Source organism: Lytechinus pictus, unplaced genomic scaffold, assembly GCF_037042905.1.
Source record: "Lytechinus pictus isolate F3 Inbred unplaced genomic scaffold, Lp3.0 scaffold_27, whole genome shotgun sequence".
Lineage (NCBI taxonomy): Eukaryota > Metazoa > Echinodermata > Echinoidea > Temnopleuroida > Toxopneustidae > Lytechinus > Lytechinus pictus.
The window spans coordinates 729,920-745,230 of NW_026974147.1; the positions used below are offsets into that span (position 1 = coordinate 729,920).

At 37.7% G+C, this 15,311-nt stretch overlaps 1 protein-coding gene across 1 annotated transcript in view; it reads left to right on the plus strand.

The window, feature by feature from the left end:
• Nucleotides 1–3,010: 3,010 nt before the first annotated feature.
• The window catches only part of LOC129268470 (elongator complex protein 4-like), a 31,119-nt gene continuing 18,818 nt past the window's right edge, over nt 3,011–15,311 (plus strand). Inside the window, exons 1-4 of the mRNA XM_064115344.1 lie at nt 3,011–3,295; nt 11,995–12,030; nt 13,297–13,418; nt 14,807–14,914. Coding sequence (XP_063971414.1) covers nt 13,359–13,418; nt 14,807–14,914 — 168 coding nt within the window. The 5' untranslated portion in view covers nt 3,011–3,295; nt 11,995–12,030; nt 13,297–13,358. The remainder of the gene's footprint in view (nt 3,296–11,994; nt 12,031–13,296; nt 13,419–14,806; nt 14,915–15,311) is intronic.

Genomic DNA, 15,311 nt, shown 5'->3' on the forward strand with positions numbered 1-15,311 from the left:
CGCCATAAACTTTTAAAGATTGTACTATTGACGGAGCTTATTGCGTTGCTCTCTTACATCGTTTATGATGATACTCATTTTATTTTCAACCTCGTGGTGATAGCGGAAGCCGCCGTGAACTTTGAAAGGTCGTATTACCGACGGAGCTCACTGCGCTACTCTCTAACCCCGTTTATAATGATATAAATCTTCTCTTCAACCTCGTGGTGATAGCGGACCCCGCCATAAACTTTAAAAGACTGTACTATTGACGGAGCTTATTGCGTTACTCTCTTACATCGTTTATGATGATATACATTTTATTTTCAACCTCGTGGTGATAGCGGATGCCGCCGTGAACTTTGAAAGGTCGTATTACCGACGGAGCTCACTGCGTTACTCTCTTACATCGTTTATGATTATATACATTTTATTTTCAACCTCGTGGTGATAGCGGATGCCGCCGTGAACTTTGAAAGGTCGTATTACCGACGGAGCTCACTGCGCTACTCTCTTACCCCCTTTATAATGATATAAATCTTCTCTTCAACCTCGTGGTGATAGCGAACCCCGCCATAAACTTTTAAAGACTGTACTATTGACGGAGCTCATTGCGTTACTCTCTTACATCGTTTATGATGATTTACATTTTATTTTCAACCTCGTGGTGATAGCGGACCCCGCCGTGAACTTTTAAAGATCGTGCTACTGACGGAGCTTATTGCGTTACTCTCTTACATCGTTTATGATGATATACATTTTATTTTCAACCTCGTGGTGATAGCAGATGCCGCCATGAACTTTGAAAGGCCGTATTACCGATGGAGCTCACTGCGTTACTCTCTTACATCGTTTATGATGATATACGTTTTATTTTCAACCTCGTGGTGATAGCGGATGCCGCCGTGAACTTTGAAAGGTCGTATTACCGACGGAGCTCACTGCGCTACTCTCTTACCCCCTTTATGATGATAGACATCTTCTCTTCAACCTCGTGGTGATAGCGGACCCCGCCGTGAACTTCAAATTGATTTGAAAACGCTAGCTACCCAAAACATTTTAATAACATATTTCAAATCATCGTGCGTGCTTGCGTCTTCTACTTCATTTTAATTGCACTTGCGACTTTAAGATGATGCGTCGTAAGAGATCATTCCAATAATTCTAAATCGCTAGCACCTAAAAATACTTCTAAAAGATGTCCCGCCGATCGTTCATTAACCTGTGATCTATGAGAAATATTTTCATTTTATTTTCCTTTGCGCCTTTGCTCGGAAGATGCGTCTTTCGTTTATCTTTCTAATAAAAATCACTCGGTTTATTTTAAAGCAATAACACCTCAAAACCCCTGGCTTTAAAACATGTTCCAAACGATCGCGCATGTTGGCGACTTCCATTCCAATGCATTCGTCTTTGTGCCTTTGTCAGGAAGATGCGCGCGACCGCGAACAACATTTTGATGTATTCCTTTGTTTTTAAACATCGCCGATTCGATTTTCGATTCGATTTCGATTTTAGAAGCTTAACTGCCGATCCGATTTTCGATCTGATTTTTGATCCGATTTACAACATTAAGCTCCCGCCTGCGCTATTTTGTTACGATTTTTAACAAAAATGGCCGATCGAAACGGGGGTAGAAGGAGAGAACATTTCGGTTTTTTTAGGTTCCAGTCTGTGCCCAGATGTCAGGAAACTGCCACTCGTTAGACCTTCATCCATATAAATTATAATTGCATACTTTCTGTTTTCACAATTCATTTGGAGAAATATTTAGACCATAAATCACCCTAGTCCCGTGAGTATGGTCAAATACACAGTAAGTCCCTGGGCTCCCTGGGTTATGATATTCCGAGTGACAAAGTCAAAGGTGGGATTTTATGGGGGGAAAATATAAAATTCATGCAACATCACGATCTTTAAAAAAAATTAAAACTAATATTTTTACTTTATACAAAGTTTCATTTCTTTTCCATGCTTCTATCAGTCTCAAAATTGGTGATTCAGAGCCAACATGAAGTTCCTCACACACACATAGAAATTCGCTGCTGTATCGCATGCGACATGCGCGAGGTACATGTCGCGCATGCGATGTTTTGAAATCGGCAGCGGATTATTTATGCGTATGAAGAACTTCATGTTGGCTTTAAATCACCAATTTTGAGACTGATACTGATAGAAGCATGGAAAAGAAATGAGACTTGGTGTAAAGTAAGAATATTAGTTTTAATTTTTGTCTCACCTGCGTAGCGGAGCGAGACATAGGTATCACTATTTCCGGCGTCGGCGTCGTCGTCAACAATTGTGTTGTACACCCAATAACTTTCTATAGCTTCGAGGTGGGATCACCAAATTCATACCAGAGGTCCATCTCCTGGAGGCACAGGTCAAGTGCGAATATGAGTCGAATTTGAATAAGGTCAAAGGTCAATGAACTTTCCATGACTGGCACTGTGCTGTGCTGTACACACAATAACTTTCTATATCTTCGAGTTAGGATTGCCAAATTCATACAAGAGGTCCATCTTTTGAAGGTGCAGGTCAAGTTCGAATGTGAATCGAATTTGAATAAGGTCAAAGGTCAATGAACTTTCCATGACTGACACTGTGCTGTGTTGTATACACAATAACTTTCTATAGCTTCGAGGTGAGATCACCAAATTCATAACAGAGGTCCATCTCTTGAAGGTGCAGGTCAAGTTCAAATGTGAGCCAAATTTGAATAAGGTCGAAGGTCAATGAACTTTCCATGACTGGCACTGTGCTGTGCTGTACACACAATAACTTTCTATATCTTCGAGTTAGGATTGCCAAATTCATACAAGAGGTCCATCTTTTGAAGGTGCAGGTCAAGTTCGAATGTGAGTTGAATTTGATTAAGGTCAAAGGTCAATGAACTTTCCATGACTGGCACTGTGCTGTGTTGTACACACAATAACTTTCTATAGCTTCGAGGTGGGATCGCCAAACTCGTAACAGAGGTCCATCTCTTGAAGGTGCAGGTCAAGTTCAAATGTGAGCTGAATTTGAATAAGGTCAAAGGTCAATGAACTTTCCATGACTGGCACTGTGCTGTGCTGTACACACAATAACTTTCTATATCTTCGAGGTAGGATTGCCAAATTCATACAAGAGGTCCATCTCTTGAAGGTGCAGGTCAAGTTCAAATGTGAGTTGAATTTGATTAAGGTCAAAGGTCAATGAACTTTCCATGACTGGCACTGCTATTTTGTACACAATAACTTTCTATAGCTTCGAGGTGGGATCGCCAAACTCGTAACAGAGGTTCATCTCTTGAAGGTGCAGGTCAGGTTCGAATGTGAGTTGAATTTGATTAAGGTCAAAGGTCAATGAACTTTCACACCACTTTGTTCCTCTAGTGACATGAACTTTATAATTTTATACTTTTTAACACTAACATTTTACTTCAGAACTCATTACTCTCTAAACCTGAACCAGATTTTGTATTTTACTTGTTTATTCTTTAAAAACTGTTGTTATTTATTTAATGAGCTATTTCTAATTGGCACCATTTATAATATTCACACAAATTTGCCAATGGTACAATAGAAAAGCTGTCAAAGTTTCTTAAATGTTACCCTTCAGATTTGACATGCAGTCTCTTCATGACTGCAATATGCAGGCGAGACAACGCTTGGCGTTTGCCTTGTTTAAATATATTTTCATGAAATAAAGACAAAAATCAATGAGCCCCGTCGGGGGGGGGGTTTTGCATTGTTAATTGTTAACCCCCTAATGGCGGCTGCACGATCGCGAGCCGTCTGTGTATGAGGAGAAATTTTTTAAAAAGCCCCAAAACTCCTCGAAACAGATGGCTGCCAGCTGTCTACTGGTGTGCCAGCTCAGGCTCAGCCACGCCTCAAGGCAAGATTCAATTACGGCCGGCCCAGCTGCCTGAGTGAGACATGTTGCTGCATGCTGCGCTTCGCTTGCTGAATTTTGAACTACTACAAGCCATTTCGATTTTGCCGGATGTTATTGGATTTGGAGAAATTGAAAACTTTTAAATCAATCGCTAAAATAAACACGTACTTTCAGGTTGCGTACTATGGAGACTTCACACAGAGCTAAAAATTTCTCCCATTTCACCGCATTCACACACCTAAAAATGGTCATGGTTTGGAGAGCTTGATTTTCTGTGCGCGGTGGCATGTAATGAACCCTTGAGTGCTTACTTAGTTTACATTTGGTTACTACCATAATTATTATAAAGGGAAGTTCAAAGTCTTGTATCTTGTGAATGAATGTACTATATCTTTGTAAACTAGTGGGTTTTTGTAGTATTGATAATGGAAAATCCAATGGAAATACCCGGGGGGGGGGGGGAACCAGTCAAATGTATTGCTGTACACACGCATGGCCAAATTATTTCCAAACATCCCCTAAACAAGTTTTTCTCTGTGTGCAAAATAATAATAATAATAAATAATAATAATTAACATTTATATAGCGCTTAATACAACAGTTTCTAAGCGCATTGGAAAGAAAGAAAAAAGTGAGAACAGGATATGGAATTAAAAGGACTGCTTAATGAGGTAAGATTTGAGGAGTGTTTTGAAAGATTCGACAGTGGATGCATTACGGATGGAGATGGGGAGATTGTTCCGGAGTTTAGGGGCAAGAGCAGAAAAAGCACGATCGCCATAACGGGTAAAAGTGCGGGGTCCTAGAGATAGTCGAAGGTGAGCAGTAGAAGAAGATCGGAGACGTTGAGTTGCAGAGGATGAGGGACAGAGAGAGATAAGATTTTGAAGGTAGGATGGGGCGAGACTATGGATGATTTTATAGACAAGGAGAAGGAGCTTGAAAATAATTCTATTATGAACCTGAAGCCAATGGAGGGAGTAGAGAATAGGGGTGATATGTTCAAATTTCTTTGTGAGGGTTACCAATCTAGCTGCAGTATTTTGAATTCTTTGAAGGGGGGCTATACTAGATTGAGGTAAACCAGCAAGTAAAGCATTACAATAATCTAAATGGGATGATACAAAGGCATGCACTATACGTTCAGTAGATGATTTATCAAGATACTTTCTTAACTTCCCTATCTTACAAATACCCCATGATGCACAACGACAAACATTTCTGATATGCTGATTAAGGGTCAAGTTGTTATCAACAAAACAAAATAACCCCCTAAACAAGTTTTTTGTGGGCTTTATTAACACATTTTGGCCCCTAAACAAGTTGTCACCAGATTATGACCCTGGGGAAAAAGCTTGGGAAAAAAAAAACATACCCTAAACACGTTTGGCTCAGTAGTCTTTAAAAAAAGCTTTGGAAAAAAAAATACCCTAAATACGTTTGACCCTGCGATTGACCATTGACTAGTCTTTCAAAACTACCCCTTTTTTTGAAAATCAGTGCTTTTGATACCCTTAACGAGTGCACGCGCCCCGCGTCCAAAACTGATAAAACACCCCTTTAAACACGTTTTTTTGTCACACGTGTGTACAGCAATATATTTGACTACCCCCCCCCCTTCCGGGGAAACACATTTTTCACCTTTCCTAGGATCAAGTGTCATGTCAGAATTGATTTCAAAATAGGGCCTACCCTTCACCCACTACTCCAGACCCAGGGGGGGCACTCGACCAAAAAAGTAGTAGGGATGTGCCGCGGGCAAGACAAAAAACGGGGGCCTTGGAGCGGGCTAATTGTAAAAAGGAGGGTCCTCGGAACGGGCTTCGGAACTACAAATGTTTGTGAAAACGGGGGTCCTTGGAACGGGTCGCCTGCATGTGAGTGCATATGCATCCCTATGGAACGGGCATACGTGCATGCAGCTAGCCCGGTGGCACGGGCGCCGGGTGCGCTAGCGCAGAGGCAATAGTCGGACAGCGCTCTGCGGCTGCTTTTCATCAAAATTGTAGCAGATCAATTCGACCGGAACGGCGTTACGGAAAATATGCGAAGCTTTGGAGCGGATTTCTTTCTTCTTTTTTCACGATAAGAAGAAAATGATATGCTTTGGAGCGGCTTTCTTTGTTCTTTTTCTCAATAAGACAAAAATGCTATGCCTTGGAACGGAAATTTGAGTGTAAAAATGGGGGTCCCCTCCGCGGCACGTACCCACTATGCATTATATACTGAGTGCCCCCCCCCCCCCCCCGGGACTCCAGAAAGCCCAATGCAAAACTGCACGTAGAATATCTGCACTCTGTGTGTTTCAGCTGTGTGTGTGTTGTGACAAATTATACTACAGAGCCTATTAGGAGCATTTGGCTGAATTTCATTGACTTACTTACTTGGATTTACTTGGATGTTGAGACGTGGATTTACTTGGATGTTGAGACGTAAAGCAATATGCTTATGTGCCCCTCGTTGAGTTTCTTATCTTTGGTAAGGTCTGTACTTCAGAGGATGGTTGTGCCAAAATTGTTCAAGTCTGGATTTGAACTGATTTAGACTAGTTGCACTTACAACTGACTCAGGCACGGAATTCCAATTATTGCAGCTTCTCAATGAGAATGAATTTTGGCGAACAGCAGATCTGCATCTCTGCTTCCTTAGTTTCATGCTATGTCCTCTTGTACGGAAGTCATGACTTTGTTCAAAGAACAGATCAGCATCAACATTGTCTATCCCTCTCATAATCTTGAATATCTGGATAACTTCTGCCCTTTGTCTTCTGTATGCCAGGGTTTGTAGTCCAAGGGCTTTCAACCTGTCGGGATATTCCAGATTTTGAAGATGGGAAAGTTGCCTTGTTGCCCTTTGCTGAACTTTCTCAAGTAGGTCTTCAAAATTTGAAATTCATTTGATTATTACTCAAAAACAGATTCATGGATTACTATGAAATTTGGTAGATTTCTATTTTGCACTATTTTCATCAAGATCTGAAAAAATCAGGCAGTTCAATGAAGTGGTTGATGAGATAGAAAAATCTTGCGGTCTCCCTACACGTATCCATGGTCTGTATACTCGTATAAGCTGTTATTTTCGTGTAGGGCCTACAGAATTTTTAGCGAATAGCGGGGGTCCCGACATTTTCGCGGGTTGTTGAATTTGCGATCAGAAGATGTACCAAACACTTCCACAGCAAGATGCGAGACTTTTAACTTCCTTTTAGATCTAGTGCAAAAATATTCTCCTCAAAGCCCCCATGCTGACATGTATTTTGTACACAGATATGTCCCTGTTAAAACAGTTAGGCCTACCAAGTGTGAAAAAAGGTATAGTATGTACAGTGCATTGTATACCGTATAGCAGGGGTTCTCAAACTTTTTCCTTGAAGGGCCAGATGAGACTCCAAGTAAACCTGAAAGGGCCAGGGTGAAGTGGATACTTAGAAGAAAAAAATGTGTGCGAAGCGCAAAGACCCTTGCGGTTGGGGTCCTAGATGCTCTCTTGTACAATCTGGCCCTTACTTTGGGAGCATTTAATCCAACAAATTTATAACAGTTTCATATGGAACGCAGGCAAAATTAGAAAAGATTTCAAAATACAGCGAGAGCAATATTAATGATAACAAAATTATAGTACTTTGTTAAAAGGAATCTAGATTGTACCTATACATACCTGGTATAGGGGAGACAGATAATGTTTTGAAGTATCAATATTTTTTGTAGTCAAAGTAGAATTAATAATAGAGCATGTCTGTTGTATACTCTAACAAGGGTGTCAGTCTCCTAATCACTTTCAATATGGGAAACGTGACAGTCTGTCAGCAACTAGTTGCTTGAACCTTGGCACAAAAGCTGTAATTGCCAGAAGACACTGGTGTAATGGAGCCGCGGAAGCTGGGGGGGGGGGGGTTCCAAAACCATGTACAAAAACGTAAAAATGGCCATATGATTGTGATTTTTTGCATGGCCAGCCCCCCCCCCCCACTTTGAAAACCGTTCCAGGGCCCCTGTCAAGGTACTTCGGTATGAGTTAGTTCTTTAAAATGTTCATTGTGGAAAATGCACTTTCGCACCTGCATGTAACTTTGTTTAAAAGTCAAATTAATTTGACTGCCATTACTTTTATTACGGTTAGGTCTACATGGATACACAATGTAATCATATTGAGCTATGTTTCATATTGTGACTTAAAAGTAAAACGTAAAAATGGCCATATGATTGTGAGAACAGTGCTGGTCATCTAATAAGAAAGTAGATCGAACAGACCGAAAAGACTCCACTAAACTTAGTTTAAAAGTCAAATTAATTTGACTGCCATTACTTTTATTACGGTTAGGTCTACATGGATACACAATGTAATCATATTGAGCTATGTTTCATATTGTGACTTAAAAGTGATTAAAAAAAAAACCCAGCAGAGTCTCGCGGGCCGGATTGAGAAGCTCCACGGGCCGGATCCGGCCCGCGGGCCGTAGTTTGAGAACCCCTGCCGTATAGTCTCTATGGATTATGACATGTTCTTTTATTTGATAAGATATATTTCGCACATATCCGTAAATCCCATTTTAGAGGAATAAAAGCAATATAGCTATATATATATATATAGCTTATATATATATATATATATATTGCTGCTTGCTATGGTTCGACTGGTACCGTCTAATATCAAAGAACCACAAGACGAAACCTACTTTTGGGCTGGAAAAAAAGGGCTTTAAAAATTTGTAAATTAAGTAAAATCACCTTACAACTCTACAAATAATGATTTAAAAGTCTTAATTTTAGGAAAAACAAATTACCTTCCCCCCAAAACATAGACACCATAAGCAGAGAAAAAGACAACCAAATAAAGAAGTTGTGGCCAAAAATGTGATTTTGGGGGGTTTGGGCATTTTGGATTTTTGCCTGGCACACTTTTTCTCGGACCCGAGACAAAAAATATTGTCATTTCATTTTGAGATAAGGTAAAAGGAACACGAAAAAACTGCTGCCACAGTAAATATAAACAATCACCCATTTATAGCCCACTCCTAATTTAAAGCAGGTATCTTGGATCTGACTAACGTTAGACTATATGTCTATATGTAAAAAATATGATGAAGAACAGTAGAGTGTTAAAACATTTTATGAACTTCAGAACGACTTTAATTTGGCTTACCTTAATCCAATGTCATGAACTAAAGTGTGATGCCTCGTTCTAACACTACAGAGCACAGTGTGTATCCATGCTCTCATAATCGATTATGACATTGGATTGTAAAGTTACTCCTTTGATTTACCTAGAAAGTTATTTAGAATATATTTCATTGATTTCTTGCATAAAATCAGAGCAAGTGATGTAAATAATGAATCTGATGATGTAAATAGTTTAAAGAGATTCATGTGTTATAAAAGAGGTGACTAAATCCTGCTATTCAATATTTATAAAAAAAACATTGTTTTTATTGATTTGTCAGAAACTAATCATTATGAAAAATGGTCAGATGATTTAAATATAGATCTCAGTATTTTGTTTCAATGGCAAAATAGATTTCTGACTATTTATTGGGTAACTTTATATTAAAAAATGAGAATGTTTCAATACAAGTTTATCCATCGTTGTATTTCAACAAATGAATATTTATTTAAGATAGGTGTAAAGAATTCTCCATTGTGTAACTTTTGTAAGACTGAATCCAAACTTTGATGCATTTATTTTGTTTATGCCTTATTGTATCTAGATTTTAGACAGATTTAAATAATTGGTTAAATTTTACAAATATTAATCTATGTTTTGGTTTTGCAAGCAAGCAACAACATCTTTCAAATACAATAGTTCTATTTGCAAAATATTTCATTTTCAGAACAAAATGTCAAGACGGAAAACTTTTGTTAACTTCATTTTAAAATGAGTTGAAGTTTGTTGAAATAAATGAAAATATTTATCGCATTTAAAAAGGGCAAATAGATGTTATGTTACATACATCATAAGAAATGGAGACCTTTTCCAATTTACAAACTTTTAACTAAATTGAGATTTGCTTTTTTTTAAAGTTATCTATGTTTTTTACGAATTATCTATCTTCATTTTGCTGATTATTTTGTATGTATCTTGATGTATCTTGTTGTACACGATTGATATTGTCATATAATTTTTATTTTGTTGAAGCAATAATGATTCAAAAAAGAAAAAAAAAGACCTAGACCTAGACCTCCATACCACTCAAGGGATCATTGCATGCCGCCGCGCACAGAAAAATCTAGCCATAGAAGTCGCGTGTTGTGGATGCCAGAAGTGGTGTCGCAGCACGCGCGACCCACTATTTAGAAATCCACTGCCAAACATGGTTTTTCGTGCAGGGTTATTATACTAATACTAATCTCGCACTAGTGTGAGTATGTATAGAGACATGTTTGGAAACATTATTGTATATATATGATTAATCAGAATAACAATGTTTTCCTTTGAATTTGACCTAGCCCTGAAATGAGACACGTTATCTTTTTGAAATTCAGATACCAATCCCCCCCGCCATGTGACTCTTTGGTATTCTTTATTTAAATTGTTTGTACTCACTCATGCATGATGAGAGAGAAGACTCTATCAAAAAAAGCTACAAGTCATCGATAAATCTTGGTTTTGTTTTTTGTGGGGTGCACTGTACATGTACATGTAGATTTGATTGTATCTCATTATGTAGACTGATAAATAGACCTGTCTATTTCTGTCAGGGATATGCTCTGCTGAGATTTTGTCTGGCTCCGCGGTATCCCCTCCATACAAGAAGAACCTGGCTGATCCTGAATGTTTTTTCATAAAACTTTGGTATTTTCCGGGGGGGGGGGGGGGGGGGGGTCCAGTCATATATATTACTGTACACATGCGTGACCAACAAAACGCGTTTAAAGGGGTGTTTTTTTTTTCAGTTTTGGATGCGGGCCACCCGTGCACTCGTTAAAGTTATCAAAAACACATATTTAAAAAAAGGGTAGTTTTTGAAAGACTGGTCAATGGTCAATCGCAGGGTCAAACTTATTTAGGGTATTCTTTTTAAGACTAGCCAAATGTGTTTAGGATATGTTTTTTTCCCCAAGCTTTTTCCCCAGGGCTTTTTCCTCCTCATTTCTGATAAGTGTTCGGGCCTCAGAAAAAACTTGTTTAGGGGTTGTGACAACTTGTTCGGGGGGCCAAAATGTGTATGGTATTAAGGGGTCTTAAAGCAACGCGGGTCCTAAAGTTACGCACCACTCATCGCGCATGCCAATTCAGTGGCAAAATGCGCATTCTTGTGTGTGGAACTGTGACTGCAAAGTGACGAACGATTCCTATCCATTTTTTTTTTCTACAGAGGCTGCAATAAGTCACCAGTTGTAGAGAAAACCAGCAAATCTTTGGAATTTTGAACTTATGTTCTTTTTACTTTCATATTTTCCTATAGTAATATGAACATAATTGAGGTACAGGAAATACTATTTTTTGCATGATAAATCGAGTGGGTAGCTTTAGGAGCCTTTCTACAAGAAATCAAGTGGGATTCGGAAAACAACTTTTTTCTTGCTTAAGGATCGTTAGAATATTTATCACAAATTAGTGAAAGATAATTAGTTCAAATTAAAATTAGCATAGTTTTTATTGTTTGTAAACAAAGTGCTGGCTTCATAAATGAAGCCCGCAAAAAATTTGTTAGGGGTTATTTTGCACACAGAGAAAAACTTGGTTTAGGGGGTGTTTGGAAATAATTTGGTTACGTATGTGTACAGCAATACATTTGACTGCCCCCCCTCCCCGGGGGGTATTTTCCAGCATATATTTCGGAAAGGTAAGTTGACTCTATTCAATATTATTTTTTCTTTATATTAGCTTCCCTTTTCGCCCATCAAAAGGAGGAATTACGCAGTTATCGAGGAGGGTCTGGTAGTGCACCCTTTTCTCCATAGACGCTGTAGTTAAGTACTTAAGTAGTTAAGTCGGTCGAACCTCTACCATTACAAAACCCAATGACCATCATCGGTCTAATGACAGAGGGGATACCATACCGCGGGGCCAGACAAAGTCTTAGCAGAGCATATCACTGACACAGACAGAAATAGACCTATTTATCGGTCTACTCATAATTCAACTGTGACCTGATTTTGTTGTGCATTATCCATTGTTTTGTTTTTTCTCTAGGTGGAGGCTTAGTGGTTGGATCAGTACTTCTAATAGGTCAGAAACAATCATTTTCTTATTAAGCTAAACAAAAATGATTTTAGAAGAATAAGGATCTCTAAATATGTACATTTTAGGAGTAGAAAAAAAAGGATTTTAGAAACAGAAATAATTTAATGGAAACAGTTTGTACTTTCTCTACAACTACTCAAACAATAAGCCAGTTCACGGTTAGCTCATGATCAACTTTTCTCCAATGACCTTTGTGATTTTTCATTAGGATAAGCACTATCATTTTCAAATGTAGATGTTGCGTAAGCTTTACCGGTAGAGTATTCAAATTCTAAGAACAAAAGGCATTGTATTGACCAGGTGACTAGAATAGTACATCAGGGATAAAGTTTGGAAATCTGTTTTATTGTCTGCCTTTGGCACATTTGACTATTGTTTAGGCTACTGTCAAATACCAGTGATTATGAAGGCTCTATTTATTTCTCTTTAGCTTGGATGTGATAAATATTTTGAAAGGAATTCATGAATAATCATCAAATCACAAATGCCTATGTCAGTGAATTTGAAAACCACCTTCATGGTTGTCTCCAATTACCTTTTTCTGCTCGTGCGCAGTTTACAACCGTGAACAGGCTTATTGTCTAAGATTCATTGTGTATGTATGTATGTATGAAGGGGAGCCCCATGTCTGCGCAACTAAAACTTTAACTTAAGATTAAACATGATTTTATTTTTATTCCACAAAAGTTTTCAGTTGATGATGTTCCTTATATTCTTATGAGTAAGTGTGCCAAAAATCTCATGAAAATTTGAAAGAAATATATGATTTTCTTGGAAAAACCCTCGGACAGTCATTTTCAGATTGAACAAAACAATGGTGCCCCATGTCTGCGCACCCATTCACTTTACCCAAGATTCAGGGATTTCAATGAGAAAGGCTGCATATTTTTCCACCACATGAAATGCCCAAAATTCATTATTTTTCCACCATTTTTAATCAGATTCCTCAATGAATGTCTATCAGGTGTGAATTTGTGGTCGTTGCGTATCTTCTTTGATTCGATTCGCGCAGACAAGGTGGACTGCGCAGACTTGGGGCACCTTACCATATGTACAGTATTAAATGTGCCTATTAAATTCAGCACAAACTGTTTAGATATTGTAAATTGTAAAGTATAGTGCTTTTAAAAGTATTCCTATCTATTACATGGCATTGCCATTGTTGAATGTACACATTCAAGTCTAAGAGAATTTCCTGGACCTAAGAGATTCTAACTCGCCAGACTCACATCTATCATTTATTCATTTTAGAGGAGGATACATTTGGAAGCTATGCCAATTTGCTGCTCCGCTACTTTCTTGCTGAAGGAGTAATGTGTGGACATGGATTAATGGTGGCAAGTGCAGAAGAGCAGCCAAAACATTTGCTAAAGGTAACAGATAAGGTTTTTCCTATGAGACATTATCAGCAAGATACATGGGCAATCATTACCATATTTATGTACAATCTAATTTTAATGAGCAACTTCTTAAGGAGGGTGGGACCACTTACTGTATACTAAGGTTATGATGTAACCTTGTTCTACTCCCTGTGTGGCAAAATAAGGTTGGCAATGTTTGGCTTATTTTCTTTTTCTTTGGGACAAATGCTTGATTTTTTGACACTGTCAGTTTCTATTTAGCTATTCATCATATAACTTGGCTCATTTAATAAGTAAATTTGATTCTTTTAATTATTATTTCTTTATTAAAAATAGAGATTGAAAATGACAATTTTCTTGCAATATTACTTTCCACCAATAGAGAGCGTACAAAAATATACTCAAAATTCAAGTTTTTGAGCGTTCTGGTAAATACAAAAATGATCCCCAAGTTACTAATGAAAAATAAATTGCAACTGTAAGGAAATTAGTATGTTTTGATATTTTAATGATCTTTTGAAGTGTGTACTGCATTGGCTTACCATAGATCTACATGTAGATTCCCCACAGGCAGGGTGGTTACAGTGAACAAGTGGGTGGAACATTACTTTATCCATCACACTTAGATATTTCCCATATATTTTGATGATGTATATTGTGTTATATCATGTAATCCTATTTTTTTATCTTTATCTTGCACTATTGATTCATGCTAAGTCTAGTCAAGTACATGTAGCTCAGTAATATCAGTACATAAAGATGTTGAGAAAAACACATACAAATAGTGATTATTATATTATTATCATTGCCTCGCCTGCATAGCAGAGTGAGACTATAGATCTATGCCCTTTGCACACGGTGGGTGTCTTCAACATGAAATCTTCACCAAGGCTATGATTTTAAATATTATCATAACTTTAGAAGTATATGGGCCTAGTTTATGAAAATTTGACATAAGGAGGTAAATCAACAATCACTTGTCATCCTGTACAAGTTTCAGGTCACATGATCAAGGTCGGAGCTCATTAATGTCAATGAACTTTGATCATGTTTCTTAACCTATGTTAAATTTTTGAAATGTTCACATAACTTTGAAAGTGTAAAGAGCTATTCAATGAGACTTGGACATAGGGGTAATGAGATACAGGTCACATTATCAAGGTCAAACATCATTTAGGGTCAGTGATCTTTTACCATGTTGTGATATCAACATTGAAATTTTGAACAAGATTAATTTTTTGAAATGTGAATACTTGGATATGACTTGAGGGTGATTGCAAAATCAGGTGAGGCTTTAAATTATCAAGTGATTTTTTTTTATCTTTCAAAGTCAGTACTGCTGCTATATTGAATTGTGTAATGCATACGAAACAGCATTCAACTTGTTATTATTATTTCAGGCATTGCCTCATCCTGTAGATGATGACAAAGATAGTAAGACTACTCAAAGAATGGATGAAGAGAAGATGAAAATAGCATGGAGATATCAACACCTTCCACAACATCAGGTATATATCCCCCCTCTCTCTATATGAAGAGTTTGGTTGCAAAAGCGGTTAGGTCCACTTTGGACCATTCCAAGAAAAATAATGTTTTTTATTCTGACTTATTGCAATATTCTTATGAGAAACTAAATTGTCATGATGTACTACCCTATCATGTGAACATAAAATTGGGTGTGAAATAAATCTACCTGTCTTCAATTGTTTTTTCATATATTTAAAAAAACTTATCATTGTGGACCTAACCCCTTTTGCAAGCAAACTGATATGAATCCAATCTCTATTGAATAAAAAAGTGATTTTCTTTGCCACTTTTATTCACGTGTTAATATGAATTTCAAATTTTCTTTGGTATCATCAGAGCGACTAAAAATATATAGGTATTTAGACTGAAAACAATAAA